The sequence below is a fragment of the Oncorhynchus nerka genome, linkage group LG12 (genome assembly GCF_034236695.1).
Source record: "Oncorhynchus nerka isolate Pitt River linkage group LG12, Oner_Uvic_2.0, whole genome shotgun sequence".
In the NCBI taxonomy this organism is placed as follows: Eukaryota; Metazoa; Chordata; class Actinopteri; order Salmoniformes; family Salmonidae; genus Oncorhynchus; species Oncorhynchus nerka.
This window is the reverse complement of record NC_088407.1, coordinates 60,522,435-60,540,927: the sequence shown is the minus strand read 5'-3', so window position 1 is coordinate 60,540,927 and position 18,493 is coordinate 60,522,435. Positions and strand designations below refer to the sequence as shown.

Below are 18,493 nucleotides of genomic sequence, written 5' to 3'. Positions count from 1 at the left end.
AGATGTATGTTTTTCCTTTGAAGATTTTCATTGATTATGTTGGAGTGTTTGTGTTGACCAAATGCCCTCAATAGAGAACTGTGTTCAATCAAGAAAACCTACTCCTGACTCGTTTATTCCACCTTCCCGCTTTAGAGTGACGCCCAATTACTTGGTCCGCTCACATTGGTGGAGGATGCAGGTATTAGGTGGACGAGTGACACAAGGATAAGTGAGTAAATCAAAATTCTTCCAGTAGACCCGGAGGAACCATTCAAGAACAATGGATAACGCCCTACTACAACAATTGATCACGGCACAGCAGACAACCATAGAACTCCTGCAACAACAGCTGAGCCGACGAGAAGAACCTAGAGTTAAGCCAAGAGCGGCTGCTCACGCCATCTTACCTCATCTCTCCATATTGAGGCCTTCCTCATGACCTTCGAAAGGACGGCCACCTTGGAAGAGTGGCCGCCCACAGAATGGGCGAGCGCATTAGCCCCTCTTTTGACCGGGGTGGCTCAGGAAGCCTATTTTGACCTGGATTCCCGTGAAGCTGCGGACTATGGGCGACTAAAAACCGAGATCCTGTCCCGGTACCAGCTGACTGCCAGAGATAGGGCTGTAAAGTTCCATCAATGGACCTATACAGCTGATCAACCCGTCCGTGCCCAGATCTTCGCATTAATACGACTGACGAAACAGTGGCTAGAACCTGGAAAGGGAGTAGGACATGTGATAGAGACTCTCGTAGTGGACAACATATTGAGAGAATTACCCAGTGACTTAAAAAAGGTTGTGGGGCAAGCCAACCCGTTGTCAGCCGACGACATAGCCCAGGCGGTGGAAACATATCGGTCTACAGGGGAATTGTTAAAAAGTGACAAGGAGGAACGGAAGGAGTCTACCAATCCCGTACCACGACTCACCCCGGCTCGCCCGCCACCGAAACGTCCAAGCCCCCCCCAGAGGTGGGAGAAGTCAGCCACCACACAGCAGGGTCGGTGTTATAAATGTCAGTCTCCTAACCATTATGCCCCACAATGTCCTAACAAGGATGAGCCCATGGTCACGGAGTCATCACTGCCTACCCCCACATATCCCGTTTTGAGGGGGCAGGATCAACACTGTTGGTTAGCAGAAATAGCCCCAGCCTCAGAGATTCCGGTGCGAGTCGAAGGACAAGATGTGGTAGCTATTCTCGACTCGGGAAGTATGGTTACGTTAGTAGAGGAGCGGATGGTGACCTCCGCAACACTGCTACCAGACAAAGTAGCCGTATCCTGTATCCATGGAGACACCCACTATTACCCCACTGTGAATCTGCCTATTCTCACTCCTAAAGGAAGGTGTACAGTCAGGGCAGGGAAAGTGCCCCAGCTGAAGGTGCCATTATTGATCGGGAGAGACTGTCCCTTATATAAGGAGCTTCGGCAGATGACGTTATGCACGGGAAGAAGGGGGACAGGAAAGAAGAGAAAATCCAAGCCCGAGGTAGTAGTCCTACAAGGAGACGTAGCCGCGTCCTCGTCCTCGGCAGCAGAGGAAGAAATAGCGACCCAACGTTTACGACAGATATTCCAGGAAACCACCGATGAAGACACATGTGAAGGGTTATACACAACGCAGGAAGGAAGGAGCAACCAGGCGCTAAGGCATATATTTGAAGCTCCATCCGAGGAGGGAACCTGGAAGGGATTCTCCTCGGTCACCCCTGATGGGGATGTGGAACAACCTCCACATCCCTCTACCGAGGTCGACCTGCCCCAGGAATTAAAGGGACAGTTCGGCACCTCGCAGCATAGAGACCCAGACCTAAGGGAGGCCATGAGGAAGGTGAAGGTGATCGACGGGAGGAACGTCGACGGATCAGGTGAGCCCCCTCTTCCTTACTATGCAATCAGGCGGGGTCTCTTATACTGGGTCGTACGACGAAGGGGGGAAAACCAGGAATTACTAATGGTGCCTAGGCCATACAGGGATACAGTTCTACAGTTAGCCCATTCCCACGTCCTAGGAGGACACCTGGCACGAGACAAGACTATTGACAGAATCATGCAGAGATTATATTGGCCCCGGGTCACCCGGGATGTGGCCAGGTATTGTAGGACGTGTGATCAATGTCAACGTACATCCCCACGGCCACACCTACGTAACCCTTTGATTCCTCTCCCCATCATAGAGACTCCCTTTGAACGCATAGCTATGGACCTCGTAGGACCCCTCCCAAAATCCGCCAGAGGACACGAGTACATCCTAGTGGTTATAGATTACGCTACCAAGTTCCCGGAGGCCATACCCCTGCGTAACATGTCGTCAAAGGGAATTGCCAAGGAGTTATTCCTGATGTTCTCTCGTGTGGGCCTCCCCAAGACTATCTTAACTGATCAAGGAACCCCGTTCATGTCCCGGTTGATGAAGGACTTGTGTCGGTTATATCAGGTTCAACAGATACGTACAAGCATATTCCACCCTCAAACAGACGGGTTGTGTGAACGCTTGAACAAAACGATTAAAAGCATGTTGAGAAGAGTGGTGTCCCGAGACGGGAAAAACTGGGACATGCTTCTCCCACACTTAATGTTTGCCCTGCGAGAAGTACCCCAGGCATCCACTGGATTCTCTCCGTTTGAATTGCTCTATGGCAGACCCTGTCGAGGAATCCTCGACTTAGCCAAGGAGACCTGGGAGACCCAACCATGCCCCTTTCGATCCACAATAGAACACGTTACCCTGATGAGAGACCGCCTGTCAGCAGTGTGGCCCATAGTCAAGGAGCATATGGAGAAGGCCCAAAGGACCCAAGGCCGGGCCTATGATAAGTCCGCGACCCCCCGTGAGTTCACCGTGGGAGAGAAAGTGATGGTGCTTGTGCCCACGGCCGAACATCGCTTGCTGGCGCAGTGGAGGGGGCCCTACGAGGTAATGAAAAGGGTCTCACCGGTCAATTACATCATCAAGCAACCTGACAGGAGGAAGAAGGTCCAACTCTATCACATAAACCTGTTGAAGACGTACCATGGACGAGAGGAGGAGGTGGCTTTGATGGCCCTGGAGGGCAAAGGAAAAGAGGAGGCTCTACCACAGGTGCGCCGTGGCCAAACTCTCCTACCGGAACAGTCAAGACAGCTAGACAAGCTGATTATGAACTTCGGTCGAATATTCTCTCCATTCCCAGGACAAACAGATGTCCTGTTCCACCATATCCACACTCAACCTGGCAAGAAGGTGCATATCCGCTCTTACAGGATTCCTGAGGCTCGCAGAGTCATCGCTAAGAAAGAGGTGAGGGAGATGTTGAGGATGGGCGTGATCGAGCCCTCGACGAGTGAGTGGTCCAGTCCCATAGTCCTGGTCCCCAAATCCGATGGTAGTATGAGACTCTGCAACGACGTTAGGGGCGTGAATGCCATCTTTACATTCGATGCGTATCCCATGCCCCGCGTGGATGAACTCTTGGAGCGCTTAGGAAAGGCCAAGTTCATCACTACCCTGGATTTGACGAAGGGATATTGGCAAGTGCCGGTGGCTCCGGAGGATCGCCCAAAGACTGCCTTCGCCACCCCAGAGGGGCTTTTCCAGTATGTGAGGATGCCCTTCGGACTGCACGGTGCCGCTGCAACTTTCCAACGCCTCATGGATGCCATTCTACGGCCCCATCAAGAGTATGCAGCGGCGTACATAGACGATGTGGTCATCCACAGCGAGGACTGGGATAGTCACCTCCTGCGATTACGGGCGGTGCTCGTGAGTTTGGAAGCCACAGGGTTGACAGCCAATCCAAATAAATGCTGCCTGGGCCTGTCCGAAGCGGAATACCTGGGGTACACCGTGGGGAATGAGAAAATACGCCCACAGGCAGAGAAGACCAGGGCAATTCGTGACTGGCCTCGACCCCGGACCAAGCGAGACGTTCGGGCCTTCTTAGGGATAACAGGATATTATCGCCGTTTTATCCCGGGATATGCAACCATTGCCAACCCCTCACAAACCTCATCAGGAAAAACCTGCCAAACCAGGTAGAGTGGAAAGACGAGACGGAAGAGGCCTTTCAATTGCTAAAAGATGGCCTGTGTTCTGATCCCGTTCTACAGGCTCCGGACTTCTCACAAGAGTTCATTGTGCAGGTCGACGCCTCGGATACAGGGCTCGGGGCCGTACTAGCTCAGGGTAAAGGTGAAGCAGAGAAGCCGATTCTCTTCATTAGTAGGAAGCTCAGCGATCGGGAACAGAGGTATGCGACCGTAGAGAAAGAGGCCTTAGCCATCAAGTGGGCCCTCGATTATCTCCGGTACTACCTACTGGGTCGGAGGTTTGCATTAGTTACTGACCATGCGCCCCTCACGTGGATGGCTGGTAAGAGAAACAATAACAACATAATAGCCAGATGGTTTTTGTCTTTACAACCGTTCTCTTTCCATGTCATCCACAGGGCCGGATCGAGGAACGGGAATGCAGACGCGCTGTCCCGACGCGACCAAGACGATGCGTCTGGCGCCCGACCCTCCGGTTCGGTCCTGGGGGGGAAGGTATGTGGAAGGACCACCAGAGGGCAGCCTGGGCTCATGGATAGTAGCCCAACAAGGCATGGGAGACAAGGGAACCAGAGGCAATTAAGCACAGCTGACGGTAGTAATGACATACTCTCCTTCCCCTATAAGAGAGAGAATGGAACCAGCAGAGAGAGGGGGGAAAACTATCTCTGGAAGATGGCCACCGAGAGAGAGGAGCTATCCAGGAAGAACCACTAAGACGGTGACAATCCCGTGACTTTTTGTTATAGTTTAAAGATAATCCTATTGTGTTCCTGTTTCCTCTGGAGAAGAAGATGTATGTTTTTTCTTGGAAGATTTTCATTGATTATGTTGGAGTGTTTGTGTTGACCAAATGCCCTCAATAGAGAACTGTGTTCAATCAAGAAAACCTACTCCTGACTCGTTTATTCCACCTTCCCGCTTTAGAGTGACGCCCAATTACTTGGTCCGCTCACACTAACCAGAATAGAAAGAGGAGTGGGAGGCCCTGGTGCACTTCTGAGCAAGATGACAAGTACATTAGAGTGTCTAGTTTGAGGAGCAGATGCCTCACAAGTCCTCAACTGGAAGCTTCATTAAACAGTACCCACAAAACACCAGTCTCAACGTCAACATTGAAGAGGCGACTCCGGGATTCTGGCCATCTAGGCAGAGTTGCAAAGAAAAAGCCATATCTCAGACTGGCCAATAAAAGATTAAGATGGGTAAAAGAACACAGACACTGGACAGAGGAACTCTGCCTAGAAGGCCAGCATCCCGGAGTCGCCTCCTCACTGTTGCCACAGAGATGAAGAGTTAGCTGCTACTGTTTGTTAATGATGAGGCTCATTAGGTTTTCCCAATGTTGCTGAAACCATCCTTGGTAATGTAATATGCCTCAGGCAATAAAACAGTGTGTCTGAAGAAAGAATTCCACAGAATGAACTATGCTTCCGTAATAGCTGATAAAACAGACTTGAGAACATTGACTTTCTCAGACAACATTGCGAAGGTCAAAACTGCAGAATTCAGAGTTATACATGGCAATTATATAATTTAGATGAAAAAAATTAGACTCTTCTTTAAACTCAAAACCAATTAACTTCACTGCAGGTGATATTTTAAGGCTTTTAGCACTGTGAAGAGTAATACATGGTCAATCATGTAAATACATAGTGAAATTCATGAACACAGCTAACTAATGTGAGAGTAACTGATATCAGGAACATGCTAGCAACAGAGGATGGCATTTGCAGGCCAATGTTGTCCACATGCAGGCAATTATGACAGGTATTCAATCACAGTCATGATACACAGTGAAAATGGGTCCTGGATGTATGAACGGTCAACTATTAATGTACATAGGTGCTTTCTAATGACCTTTTGTCATTCCACTCCTATACAGTTGCTTATCCATTTTGTTCTCTTCCATTTATCACTCTGTTTTTCTTCCCTCAGTCACATGTGGATATGCCCCATTCAATTTCCTCCCTGTCATTTTCTAGAGGGAAACGAAAGGTCTTTGGATGTTACACACTCATTTTCATGCAATCAAACAGTTAAGCAGCAGTGATAGGATTCTGTCTGAATCAAACAACTTCACAATGCCTTGGCTTGACATGTTTTAGACTAAATATGCAAAACAAAGTGAATACAAATACAGACAAATCTATGATTTTTGAATAAATATTAGTTATATTCGACATATTTATTCTCCTCAAAACAAAGGAATTGACAAAATACATACATTATTTCCCACAGCCCAGATAGATCCTGCAGTAATTTACAAAGTTTTATTCCCAGGGTGGTGGATGACTAATATGACTCCAGTTTGCTTCGGGTGGTCTGAGCTCAGCTGTGGATGCTGAGAGCGTGGGTGAACTTTCCTCCCTATTGAACAGACACAGGGAACACATGCTGCACTCACTCATTCTCACACACTTCACTACCCTATACAGCTTTCATTGATGAGCTCTTTCGCCCCCATCCTCCCCACTGGACCATTCCATCCATTAGAGGCCTAAAATACTGAAAAGGGAGGGGAGCTGAAAAGGGAAAAGATGAGGTCACTGTAATACCGGCAACCTTCCCTCCCATTAACCATATACCAGATCTGTATGTACTTCCAACCTTGAATAAAAGGTATACTGTATGCACACGTCATTTCTATTCATCCTTGAGTTCAAAGATTATGTAATTTCCTATGGTTCATGTTGTTATTCAAAAACACAGAGGGAAGTCAAGGACATTGGTGTTAAGAGTTAAGAACGTGACATGACTGTCCTGTGAGGATTCAAATAGGTCTGATCAGCTTTGCAACATAACTTCAACCAGACCCCCTCTCATCCGCTCATCCGTTAACACCTCACACCCTGTTGTAAATCAAGAGCTTAACAAGCTCACCATGAAAAGGCATAAACCGCGGCAAACCAAGGCATTTCTACATAAATACATCCATATTTCTTACTCCAAGTATAGGAGTAGTGTAATTGAGAGTAGTTTTTAAATGTAACAATGTTAACTGTCTCTGTCCCCCTCTCTCTTTCGCCCTCTCCATGTCTTCTGTAACAAACAGCCATATTGTTGTCGGTCCGCTAGGGATCTGTTTCTAATGTATTAAGTCTGTATGTTTATCTTGTGTTACCATTTAATTATCTAGTAAATAAATTATTAAACCAATTTGTGTAGTACTGAATCATAAGTAAGGCTGAGTTTTTTTGCAGATGCAGGACGTTACGACTGTTCAGAATGATGATATGATACAAGGTTATGATTAATAGATGTAATAGGTAAAGAACTTTAGAGTTTCATTCAGGAAATGGTAACTCTTTAAAGAACCGCTCTCGTGGTGCCCCAGATCCTAATGAGTTAATTGTTACATGATTCATTTAATCGGGTAACAATTAAACATAGTTAGTAAATAAATAAATAACAGTCTTCAGATTAATGTTAAAAGTCAAGTCACGACAAACGTCTCCCTGTGTATTTGAGTCAATCTGCTGGCTTTGAGTGGTGCTGATGAGATGCCAGACAAAGAAGGGGGAGGGAGGGAGAGAGCGAGAGATGGGCTTGATGGCTCTACAGTCTCGAGGTGAATAAAAGACTGCACTCGTTTCGTTCTGCCATCCTGACTCCAAAATGTATGTTTTGTTCCTGAGATTTCAGCTTGCTGGCAGTTAAAGTCACCTCAAGACGAGACCATGAGTGATGCCAAACACAGAGAACAGAGAAGTAGTGCCAGTGAGGGGAGAAGCCAGGAGGCGAGCAAATTGTCAATATAACTCACAGTGGCCAACAATGCATTCTGACATCCCTCTATTATACGGTCAGAAATGCCCCTCTCCACACTCCTCAAGGAAACAATGAATAAGTGAGAAAGACAGGCAACAGGAAAATTATTCATGCCAAATGTATTTATTCTGACAGGAGATACAGTGCACAATAAACACATTTTCTTCTTGATCACTGCTCACCAGTTTTATCTACATTCTCCGATAGGTTTCTGTGTTGAGAGTCGATTGACTGATGATGGCAGATTAATTTCCCAGAACCTGGACTGGCAAGCAGTTTGATGAATAATCAGTAAAGTAAGCCTTCTTGATGTAGCATTTCAGACACAATGACTGGCTCATTATGACTCCCTGTGGCATGGAAATCAATAAGAACAAAAACATCATTTGCACATGAAGTATTTACAGAGAACTGCAAAAATGATGGATGGGGGCCTCCATGATAATGATGAAGATCGGTGGAGGAGGTTAGCTCTGGAATTAGTATCATCACTTTAATTTTACTAGGAGCAGAACAGTCATCTTTCCATTGATGTTTTCCTCATTACTTTGTGAACCTCGAACATCATTATCAGGCTGATAAACCTAGAGAGAAGAGGCTGGGAAATAGACACAAGGGTGTAATCCAGATGGATACGTCTGTGGTTTACATTGTTTGGTCAGGGTAAACATTTCAAAACACTGACTCTGTTCCTTCCTCTCCTCCTCTATCCTCTCTGCTGCTCCTCAACCCAAACATCCAGACAGAGCCACATCTATAGGGGATGGTGCTTCAGGGTTGCCATAGAAGAGACAGCTTCCTAAGCACTCCCCTGTGGCCGTGGTTCTGCTGCTATACATGTCCTCCAGACGTGGACAGGTAGGCTACGAGGGCCACCACCACCCCCACGTACATCCCTGCCCCGATGGTGATGGAGAGAACAGCAAGGAACAGGGCTCTTCTGGAGCTACTGCTTGCCCTGGAGAAGTCTCCCTTAGCAATGGCCTTGCTAGTCTGAGAGACAAAAGATAGAGAAATGAGTCATGATTAAATATGACTGAGAAAAATGTGAGTAGGTGTACATTTACTGTAGAGCGAGAAAACAAGACATTAGTTGCTATGGCAATTATGTCACTACCATTTTGAAAGTGACTAATGTGCTGTTTGGATGTTTTTGTATCCCTCCGAAAGGACCCTCACATAACCCATTTGTCCTTTTGACACATTTATTTGGGTCATTTTACAATGTAATTGTCTTTGCAATTAGTTTGAGAGATGTTGTGAACCAATGAGATAAATTATAGTTGGATTAGGGGGCAGGGAGGGGACCTGCTGCATTCAGAACCTGCTCACTAAAGTGCTGCTATTTATAGATAGACCTGGGGTTCAGTATAATCACAATAATGGTGAGACAGTCCCGGGGCAGCAGCTATCCTGTCTATTCATTATCTACTGAAAAATACATGTAAATAGTATCACCTAGATACTCCCTTGGGAAATGTATTGCTAACATAAAATAACATTTATTGTTGAGGTATTTGATTGACTAAATGTGACCATAATTGAAAATAAAATATACTGTATGTGTAGCGGCACAATCATCCTTTAGTTTGAGCTGTACTCAGTTTCCTTTGCTCTCTGCTGTATGGTTGCTTGTGATCACAAGAGTAAATAGGCGCGGGTACCTATACAGTTTACGCAGTAAATGGTCTGTAATAATTGGTATGGGCCGATGGATGTAGAAAATGAGCTGCGTTACACTTGTGAGAGAGCACTTGTGCCTACTGAACTTGCAGAGTGTTCTGGGGGTAATTAGCATTAATAACAGGGTAGTAGGTGTAAAAGTGTACTGGTCCTGGACTCACCCTCTGGGAAAAGTAGAAGGCTGCGATCCCTAGGGGCCAAAAGCAGCAGAGCATGGAGAAGATGGCCAGGCCCAGGTGGTCCCTGGGGGGTAGCATGATGAAGTTGTCCTCACTCTCACTGTCACTGGAACTGTCACTCTGGGAGGGAGGGAAGGGCACAGGAAAGAGCCAGTCAGTTGGGATAGTCACTTTTGGTGTACGTCTGAACAACTACATTATGGTGACGCCAAATCAAATCAAATTTGATTGGTCACATACATGTATTTAGCAGATGTTATTGCGGGTGTAGCGTAATGCTTGTGTTCCTAGCTCCAACAGTGCAGTAGTATCTAACAATTCACAACAATACACACAGATCTAAAAGTAAATGAATGGAATTAAGAAATATATACATATTAGGATGAGCTCGGACTAAAATACAGTATAATAGAATACTGTATATACATATGAGATGAGTAAAGCAGTATGTACACATTATTATAGTGACTTGTGTTCCATTATTAAAGTGACCAGTGATTCCATGTCTATGTACATACAACAGCAGCCTCTAGGTGCAGGGTTGAGTAACGGGGTGGTAGCCGGCTAATGATGGTTATTTAACAGTCTGATGGCCTTGAGATAGAAGCTGTTTTTCAGTCTCTTGGTCCCAGCTTTGATGTACCCACACTGACCTCACCTTCTGGATGATAGTGGAATGAACAGGCCATGGCTCGTATGGTTGATGTCCTTAATGAACTTTTTGCCTTCCTGTGACATCGGGTGCTGTAGGTGTCCAGGAGGGCAGGCAGTGTGCTTTTGGTGATGCGTTGGGCAGACTGCACCACCCTCCGGAGAGCCCTGCGGTTGTGGGTGGTGCAGTTGCTGTACTGGGCAGTGATACAGCCCGACAGGATGCTCTCAATTGTGCATCTGTAAAAGTGTGTGAGGGTTTTAGGTGCCAAGCCAAATTTCTTTAGCCTCCTGAGGTTGAAGAGGCACTGTTGCGCCTTCTCACCACACTGTCTGTGTGGGTGGACCGTCGATGTAGATAGGGGTGTGCTCCCTCTGCTGTTTCATGAAGTCCATGATCAGGTCCTTAATTTTGTTGACGTTGAGGGAGAGGTTATTTTCCTGGCTCCACTAGGGGCCTCACCATCGGCAGGGCCCTCCCCATCCTCCCGCCAATAGTTAATTGTCGATGACCTACTCATGCTAGATTATCTAGTTACACATTTTAATGCATTTTTAAATCAATATGTGTACCTCAAAGCTGTTTCTAACACAAAAATCTGCAAGATTATAGGGTCAGATTCTACAACATTGTTCCATGGACCTGAACTTGTCAGGCAAGTCACTCTGCACTGCAGACATAATGTGACACACTGTGACATACTGTGAACAGTGTGATAGTTGATGACAAACACCCCCAGGCATATCTGCCCTTGTTCTGCTTACATGTAGGACATGATGGGCTCAGCCAGGCAGAGAGGATTTGTATTTCTGTCAACACCCATAAGCGACCTGACAGATACCGCTGGATTAACGGACTGTTTCATCATCACCAGGTGACAGCGGAAACGGGAAGAAGACAGTGTAATTTATGTGCTAAATTGCCTCTACAGAACGAGAAAGACCCCTCCCCCATCCTTCATGTGCACCTCCACCACAGGAAGCTGCTGAGGGGAGGATGGCTCATCATGGGGCGGCAAGTAGCCTAATGGTTAGAGCATTGGGCCAGTAACCGAAATGTTGCTGGATCGAATCCCTGAGCTGACAAGGTACAAATCTGTTGTCCTGCCCCTGAACAACCTACTATTCCCCAGTAGGCTGTCATTATAAATAAGAATTTGTTATTAACTCACTTGCCTAGTTAAATAAATAAAATAAAAAATATATATAATGGCTGGAATGGAGCAAATGGAATGGCATCAAACACATAGAAACCATGTATTTGATACTATTCTGCTCCAACCATTACCACAAGCCTGGGGCGGCAGGGTAGCCTAGTGGTTAGAGCGTTGGATTAGTACCCGAAAGGTTGCAAGTTTAAATCCCTGAGCTGACAAGGTACAAATCTGTCGTTCTGCCCCTGAACAGGCAGTTAACCCACTGTTCCTAAGCCGTCATTGAAAATAAGAATTTGTTCTTAACTTCTTGCCTAGTAAAATAAAGGTAAAATAAAAAAATTATAATAATAAAATAAAAGCCTGTCCTCCACAATTAAGGTGCCATCAACTCTCATCTGTTTGCTTGAGAGGCTGTGAATGTTCTGAGGGCTTGTGTGGTGCTGTGCCTTGATCCTCCTCAGAGGCCCCTGGGTAGCTGAGGGACTAATGAATGGAAAAGTCTGACGCTGCTGTGGGCACTCTGGTACGGGGACAAAAGTTGAGAGCCAAACACAAGGAGCCACATCTCTGGGATGACCTTTAAGAAGAGAAAGCCTCACCTTTGCAGTTCTCCCAGAGAGGGAGCTGCTGTTTGATTAAATGAATGGCCCTCCATCAGGACAGGATTCATTTGTTAGTCTTGTTACTCGCAGGGATCAAACAAACCTGGGCGACTGAGGGAAGAGAGGAAATGGAAATGGATGTTCAGGGCCGAAAATAAATGAGCCAATTTAAAGAGGACGAGAGGAGAGGCGGAGAGGCGGGCAGAGGGAGTGTCTGTCAAAGCTCTCCAGCCAATTATAATACAGCATGTAGACAAAGTGGACATAGCGGCAAAACCCTCATATCACCTTCTCACCCATTGGCAAACATGTTAGAGAGAGTGATAAACATATTGATGTGCCCTTGCATTGTGCATTAAACGCCACAAGTACTGTGCTTGTAGAGAGAACAAAGTGACAGAGGATCTAAAATGTATTACATAATACTTTACATCCATACGATTATATAGCTACAGAAGCTATGTCAATTTTGTATGAAGTTGCACACGGAGACCCACATGCATGACCAATGGCCAAGAGATTTTGGCCCACAATGGACTTGTGAAATAATTCCTGGTGGAGACCTGTAGCACCAGGTGAGATTCTCTACATCCAACCACATTTCTAATGAATGCCCATGTCGCTGTGGATAGATTGCTAGACTTGGTATGGGAATATGGACAGACAGTGGTGCATTACACTAAAGCCAATCTGAGAGTTAGCCAGTCAGCCAGTAGCGGCAGGCATTTTGAGGCCAGTGTAATTGATGAGACTCCTCCACTGCACTGGTCTGTTAATTATCCTCAGACTGCACTCCCAGAGGGCTCGTTAATGACGGCAGGGGACACTGGGCGCACCCACAGGTCACACAGACAGCCATGGCTCCAGTCACTAGGGAATGGCATATTCACCCACACCCAGGCCTGAGTCTTGTTTTACCCCTTACACACCAGCAGTATCCTGATTCCCCATCACATCTGGTGGGAAACGCTGGCAAAGGGACTAAACTGTTGGCATTTTGGAAAAACTTGCTTTTCATCTACAATTATGGATATTAAACATTGCACAGAGCTCACCAAAACAAAAAGAATTACTGAGTAAAGCATTTAGATGGGTGTCATTGAGGACATGGTCCAGTCATGTGTTATTGTGTGGAACAGTTAATGCCATCATATGCCTACTGAGAACCATGTTGTCAGCATACAGATGCAGGGTTTTCAACATAATATTTTATCTTGGTTAACACAGAACTAATGTCTCAAGTAATTGGTCAGCTGAGCGATTAAGTTTCGGGTCCATACGTGTTAAGAGAAGAGATGCTAGAGCAAGGAGCGGAACTGGAACGAGGAGCTCCACCCTCTCTCTGTGCAGTTACGGACTGAATGTCCCGTCCCCTTCTGAAATTCGAAAGATGCTAACACCTGCGAAATCGTGATTTGTCCCAAAAGCCAGTGAGGAAAAACACAAACACCTGAACTACAGCTGCTCGTTTTCTTGTAGATCTGTCCAAGAGAAATTCCATAACTTAGGATAAACACAACATGTTTAGAAGAACTAACAGCAGATACTGACTTTGACGTGTAAGAATTATCGTCCAGCGTTTTCCCTCTTGTCTAAGTGTGTTGAGAGCATGTTCACTTTAAAAGCCTTCTACAGAGCTTTGATCTCCAGCTGTAGAGAGCTGTATCACATCAACACACACCTGGCTGGCACACTCACTTCATCTCCAATTCTTGGAACTACATCCAAGGATGAAATGATCTACCGACACACACACGCGCACTCACACACGCACACAAATGCTAGACAGAGGGTTAACCAAGAGAACCAGCTCTCAAGTTCCAACTGGAAGCCCAACTTTCATCTCCTGGGTGTTAATCAGATTAATTTGTTATTTGAATCTACCTGGAATAATTGATCTGCTGGCCATTTTGTGTCGGGCCATGCTTCAGCCCAGTCTCTAATACTCTCAAAGCACTGCATTAGCTGTGGCATTAATGGCCGTCTCTGCTGTGAATCTATCCATCTGCTGAGCTCCTAGTGACAGGAGCTGGACTGATCGTAAGTCCAGTTAGGATCTATGCACTCCCCCCGCTGCCAACTCACGACAATGGGTATTTTACAACCCTCGCTGCACGAAATGAGATTGTTCCACTTTTCAAAAGAAGTTGCTCTCCCACTGTCACCGTTTTAGTTTGAGGTGCTTAGTCACAGTTTTGTCCTAACATAACAAAAGGACTGGAGTGATATGATCAAAGATGAACAGGGAGATTTGCCAACAATTATGGAAGAGAAAAACAGTACAATTACCCCTGTATTTGATTTGTAAGATTGCTATAAAATACACCAAATTGGTCATTTAGTGAACAGACAGTTAGGTGGAATAAATAGACATGAATCATGCTGGCTGCTTTAGCATCCTATTAGAAAGAGGTAGGGAGATTTGTTGGAAATGAAATAGTTATCATGAAAAGCATTGAGTGCCCTGACCCATTATTCTGGGATTGATTTCTGCAACTCACTATTACAATCCACACAATTTGAGGTACATGTAACCTTTTTATTTTAATCGTCCTATTCATTTATGTCCAACTGCTCTCTACTAATAAAAAATAACCTTTTGATTTGAACAATGCTCATTGTTTCGCCTGTATGAGCATCAACACATCCCAAATCCAAAGTTGTAGTTGGTCATTTATAGTTGCCCTCTGTGTGATCTCTCACCTCATACTCGTGTCCTTCCTCCTCCACCTCATAGGACACCGTTTGGATCGTCACATCCTTCTCTCCCATTAGTTTGTCCTGAGGGTCCTCTATGGGGGCTCCCTCCACTCCCAACACACTGTCCTTGTTCTCTGTGAACGTGGTCTCGGAGCTCTCACTCTTAGAGTCCTTGCTCTGGAGGCTGACATTGTCCTTATACAGGATAAAGTTGGGCCTATAGAAGGCCTCCACTGCTAAGTGCAGAGAGGTAGCATCCAGGAACTGCTGGGCCTGAGTCTTGCCGTTGCTGCCTGTGACAAAGTAACCAATGATGTTCTCCTGGTACTGGTGGTTGGGGTAGTCACTCTGGTACGCCTGGTAGTCGTTGTGGACCACGTGTCTACTGCTGGTCTTATCTAGAAGAGGGTTCTGCAGCTCACTCAGACTCTCCATGGTGGGAGACAGAGAGGGACTTCAGGGAGATCAGAGTGGATAGACCGCAAACACTGATAACGAGCTGGAAGGGAAAAGACAGGTAGAGTTACGGAAAGTGGGATGAGGTATGATATGTAATGACATTAATTTGTATGAAACTCTTGCCAATGCAATGACAATAGAATCTGCTATATTCTTCACACGGTATTAAACTAATGGCATTCACCGACACCTAAACCACCAAATCACCATCTGTCACTGTTGCACATTTCATGCCCCTAAATTCATATAAAAACAGTGGTAGAAAGTCGTTCATCATTTTCCAAGCTCCCTCCAACCAAGTAAGATGAAGACAAATGTTTAAGGATTTTGCAATGCATACTGATCAGAGTGCTGAGCTACCCTCATCACTGCATCGTTGGAGTACCTTGCTCTAGAAGAGGGGGAAAGCCTCTCATAGGTCATGAATAAGCATACAGTGATGTTGACTGTAGTCACTTTAGCTCTATGAAATCAAGCAAAACAAAGCACCAAAAGCAAATAGCAAAGGTATTTTCATGCTACGGTAAGTGTATTCTCAAGAGGCTATTTCAATAATGACAATAACACCATCAGGGGAGCGTGTCACAAGGGTAACATGTTTTCCTGTGAGCTAGTTTGTGGTTTTAAGCAGTATGATTCACATGCTCTGAAGAGCTGGCAAAACTCACCACAATTCCCTCTATCACTATCAGACAGGGAAATTAGCATAAATAAAACTCGTAGCCAATGGAAGCGGACCAGGTCAGTCCCAGAGGAAGTTTATGAAAAGACCTTCTTAATCTTTCCACCCAAGCCTACTCACTGAGGTTCTGATGAAAGGAGAACCTATCAGCTTAATCCTGGTACGTGATGGGATATTTTCTGTCTCGCATGGCATGCAATGGAAAAACCCAGTGAGTTGCCTATATCCTGCATTCCTATAGCATAGTCATAGCATTCTATAGGTCTACTATGAAATGATGGCATTAAGGTGGCTATGTCAGATTAGTCGTCATGTAGAGGTTTATGTGTGGAAGAAGGCATAGTGGGACGGAATTCTGAGTAATAGTTTATCCTTCCTTCTAGGAATATGTTTTTGGGGATTCACCCAGGAGCAATATCACAGAATATGTACAGTAAGAAGCTTATCTAAGGGCTGTAGCAATACTTGTTAATTCAGCGTGGACCTTTAACTCTATGAAAAATCATGTCCATTTGGGAAGATTCCCACAGTATCTCCAGAGGATATTTAAATGGAATTACAAAGTGATTCTCATATGCCTTTGAGGATGCATCTTTGCTGCTTTTCAGAATAGAGGAAATTCCATTTCACAGTACATTACACAACAAAAAGCACATTTCATCTCCACTAATAATTTATCAGACAGACAGTGACATGCACTTATGTTTGTATGAGTCTGTGGCTAGAGAGCACAGTTTGGTGTGTGTATGAGGAGGGCTCATGAGCTGTTCTCTCTCTGTCTCTGTCTCTCTCTTGCTCTCTCTCTGATTAATATGATATAATACATTTTTGAGAGGTGACAACTATCTGAAATGATAAATCACTTCTAACAATATTTTACAGTGCTTAGTCCATTTTGGAATAAAACTATGGCTAATTGAATGGCCAATTCGGAAATGTCACATTCTTATTCCACATATATATCAATGGCAGTCTGTCTCTATACATTTTACATTCATTATTTATATCTAATTGGCATTTACACTTAATGTTTAATCAGAATCTCAAGATATTACATTTACAAATCATGAATTATAGGGAAACTTAGATGAACAATCAATGACATACAAAGTGAAAATACATGACAGTATGCAATGCAAATCAAAACAATTCAAGGTAATCAATTGAGTCCATCGATCTTACCTTTGTATAAGATCCTGCCACAGACTGCCTCAATAGCATTCCCTTTACAGTTGTCCAAGAGTCGATGGAAAGCGAATTGGGCTCACAATCATACCCCTGTACCTCATATAAGTTCACATCATAAAATTTGAAAAATTGATAAAACAAAACGAGGACCAATTTGCAGGTCACTTTCGCTCTCTGTTGAAACATGAACTGACGGCCCGCTCTATGTTGTGTGCCGCTAGCTGAGAAGACAGACAGCTGCGTATTGAACCCAGTCTGGAGAGAAGGTGTAGATTTTACGCACACTCACCGCTTGGGTTCACTTCCTCAATCACTCTCTAAATGACAATCAGTAATAGCTATAGCTCATATAAAGTACATCGAAGATATGTCTTCCATCCACTTTGCGACACAAAGTCGGTTGTAGCCTAGTCTACAGAGCGTGCTTGATGGTAGAATCACCACCGCTCATCTATGTTACACGGCGAGGTGCGGATGACTATGCGGTCGGGGTCCAGCGTCATCGTATGGACATACACTCCTCTTGAAGAAGATAGATCTTGATGTCCTACAGACTGACACAGCCTTCCATGTTCCTATCCCTGGTCTGGTGAGCATGACGTTTGTAGGATGGGTACTCATTTTACTTCTGTGTATAACGTCCCTATATCCTTTTTAGTTCTTAACAATGACGTGACATTATTATTTACCATTTTCATTATAGAATTTGTGGAGTCTTTTCAATTGTCTCTGTTTTTATTACTGTGACTTTCATGAGCTACTATTCAAAATGGTCTATGTCTGAGTCTGAGCTCGAGGACATGATCAAACCTAGAATAAATCAACCCTACTATTCAGGTGCCGCATCACATCAGAAACGAATTAACATTGTTAATATCCTTGCATTTACATTTGGTTAATATTTCAGATGAAGCTCATGAATTTATTATAAGTCTGCCAGTTTGGTTGACCTTAATGCCCTCCTAAGCTGCTTAAGATTTCATGCCTTCAATTTATCATTGTAAATAGTGTTTACATAACATTAATATAGATGCGATTTTAATGCAAGCACAGCAAAATAGTGACCGTGACAAATTCCACACACTGGAATTAAGCTTTGATACTTTTGACATGTCACCAGGAGAATCTATTAGGCATTGACTTAACCATTTATAGGATGCAAATAGCTAAATCTAATCACATCAGCACCAACAGTTGTTTAGTGCCAGTAAATACAATTCTGAATGTCATCACACAACATTCAAGTTACTAGACACAGACATGTAATAATTGGCCCCACACAGAAGCCAAGGTGGAGCTATCAACATATTGACGGGTTTCTTTTAGACCTTCATTTTTTAATTTTTTATTTCTCTTTCATTTAACCAGGTTGGCCATTTGAGAACAAGTTCTCATTTACAACTGC

General features: G+C 44.7%; 1 protein-coding gene across 1 annotated transcript; it reads right to left on the bottom strand.

The window, feature by feature from the left end:
• Positions 1–7,929: 7,929 nt before the first annotated feature.
• Positions 7,930–17,652, bottom strand: LOC115138967 (synapse differentiation-inducing gene protein 1-like). Its single transcript, XM_029676146.2, has 4 exons — positions 17,083–17,652; positions 14,763–15,258; positions 9,632–9,769; positions 7,930–8,780 (listed from the first exon to the last, which is right to left on the bottom strand). The coding sequence occupies exons 2-4, from the start codon at positions 15,192–15,194 to the stop codon at positions 8,619–8,621; spliced, it is 732 nt and encodes a 243-aa protein (XP_029532006.1). The 5' UTR covers positions 15,195–15,258; positions 17,083–17,652; the 3' UTR covers positions 7,930–8,618.
• Positions 17,653–18,493: the final 841 nt, after the last annotated feature.

Coding starts and splice junctions, on each gene's coding strand:
- LOC115138967 (XM_029676146.2), bottom strand. CDS start 15,194: ATGGAGAGTCTGAGTGAGCTGCAGAACCCTCTTCTAGATAAGACCAGC. Junction 9,770..14,762: donor AGGAAGGACACGAGTATGAG/GTGAGAGATCAC, acceptor CCTCCCTCCCAG/AGTGACAGTTCCAGTGACAG. Junction 8,781..9,631: donor CCTTCTACTTTTCCCAGAGG/GTGAGTCCAGGA, acceptor TTTGTCTCTCAG/ACTAGCAAGGCCATTGCTAA.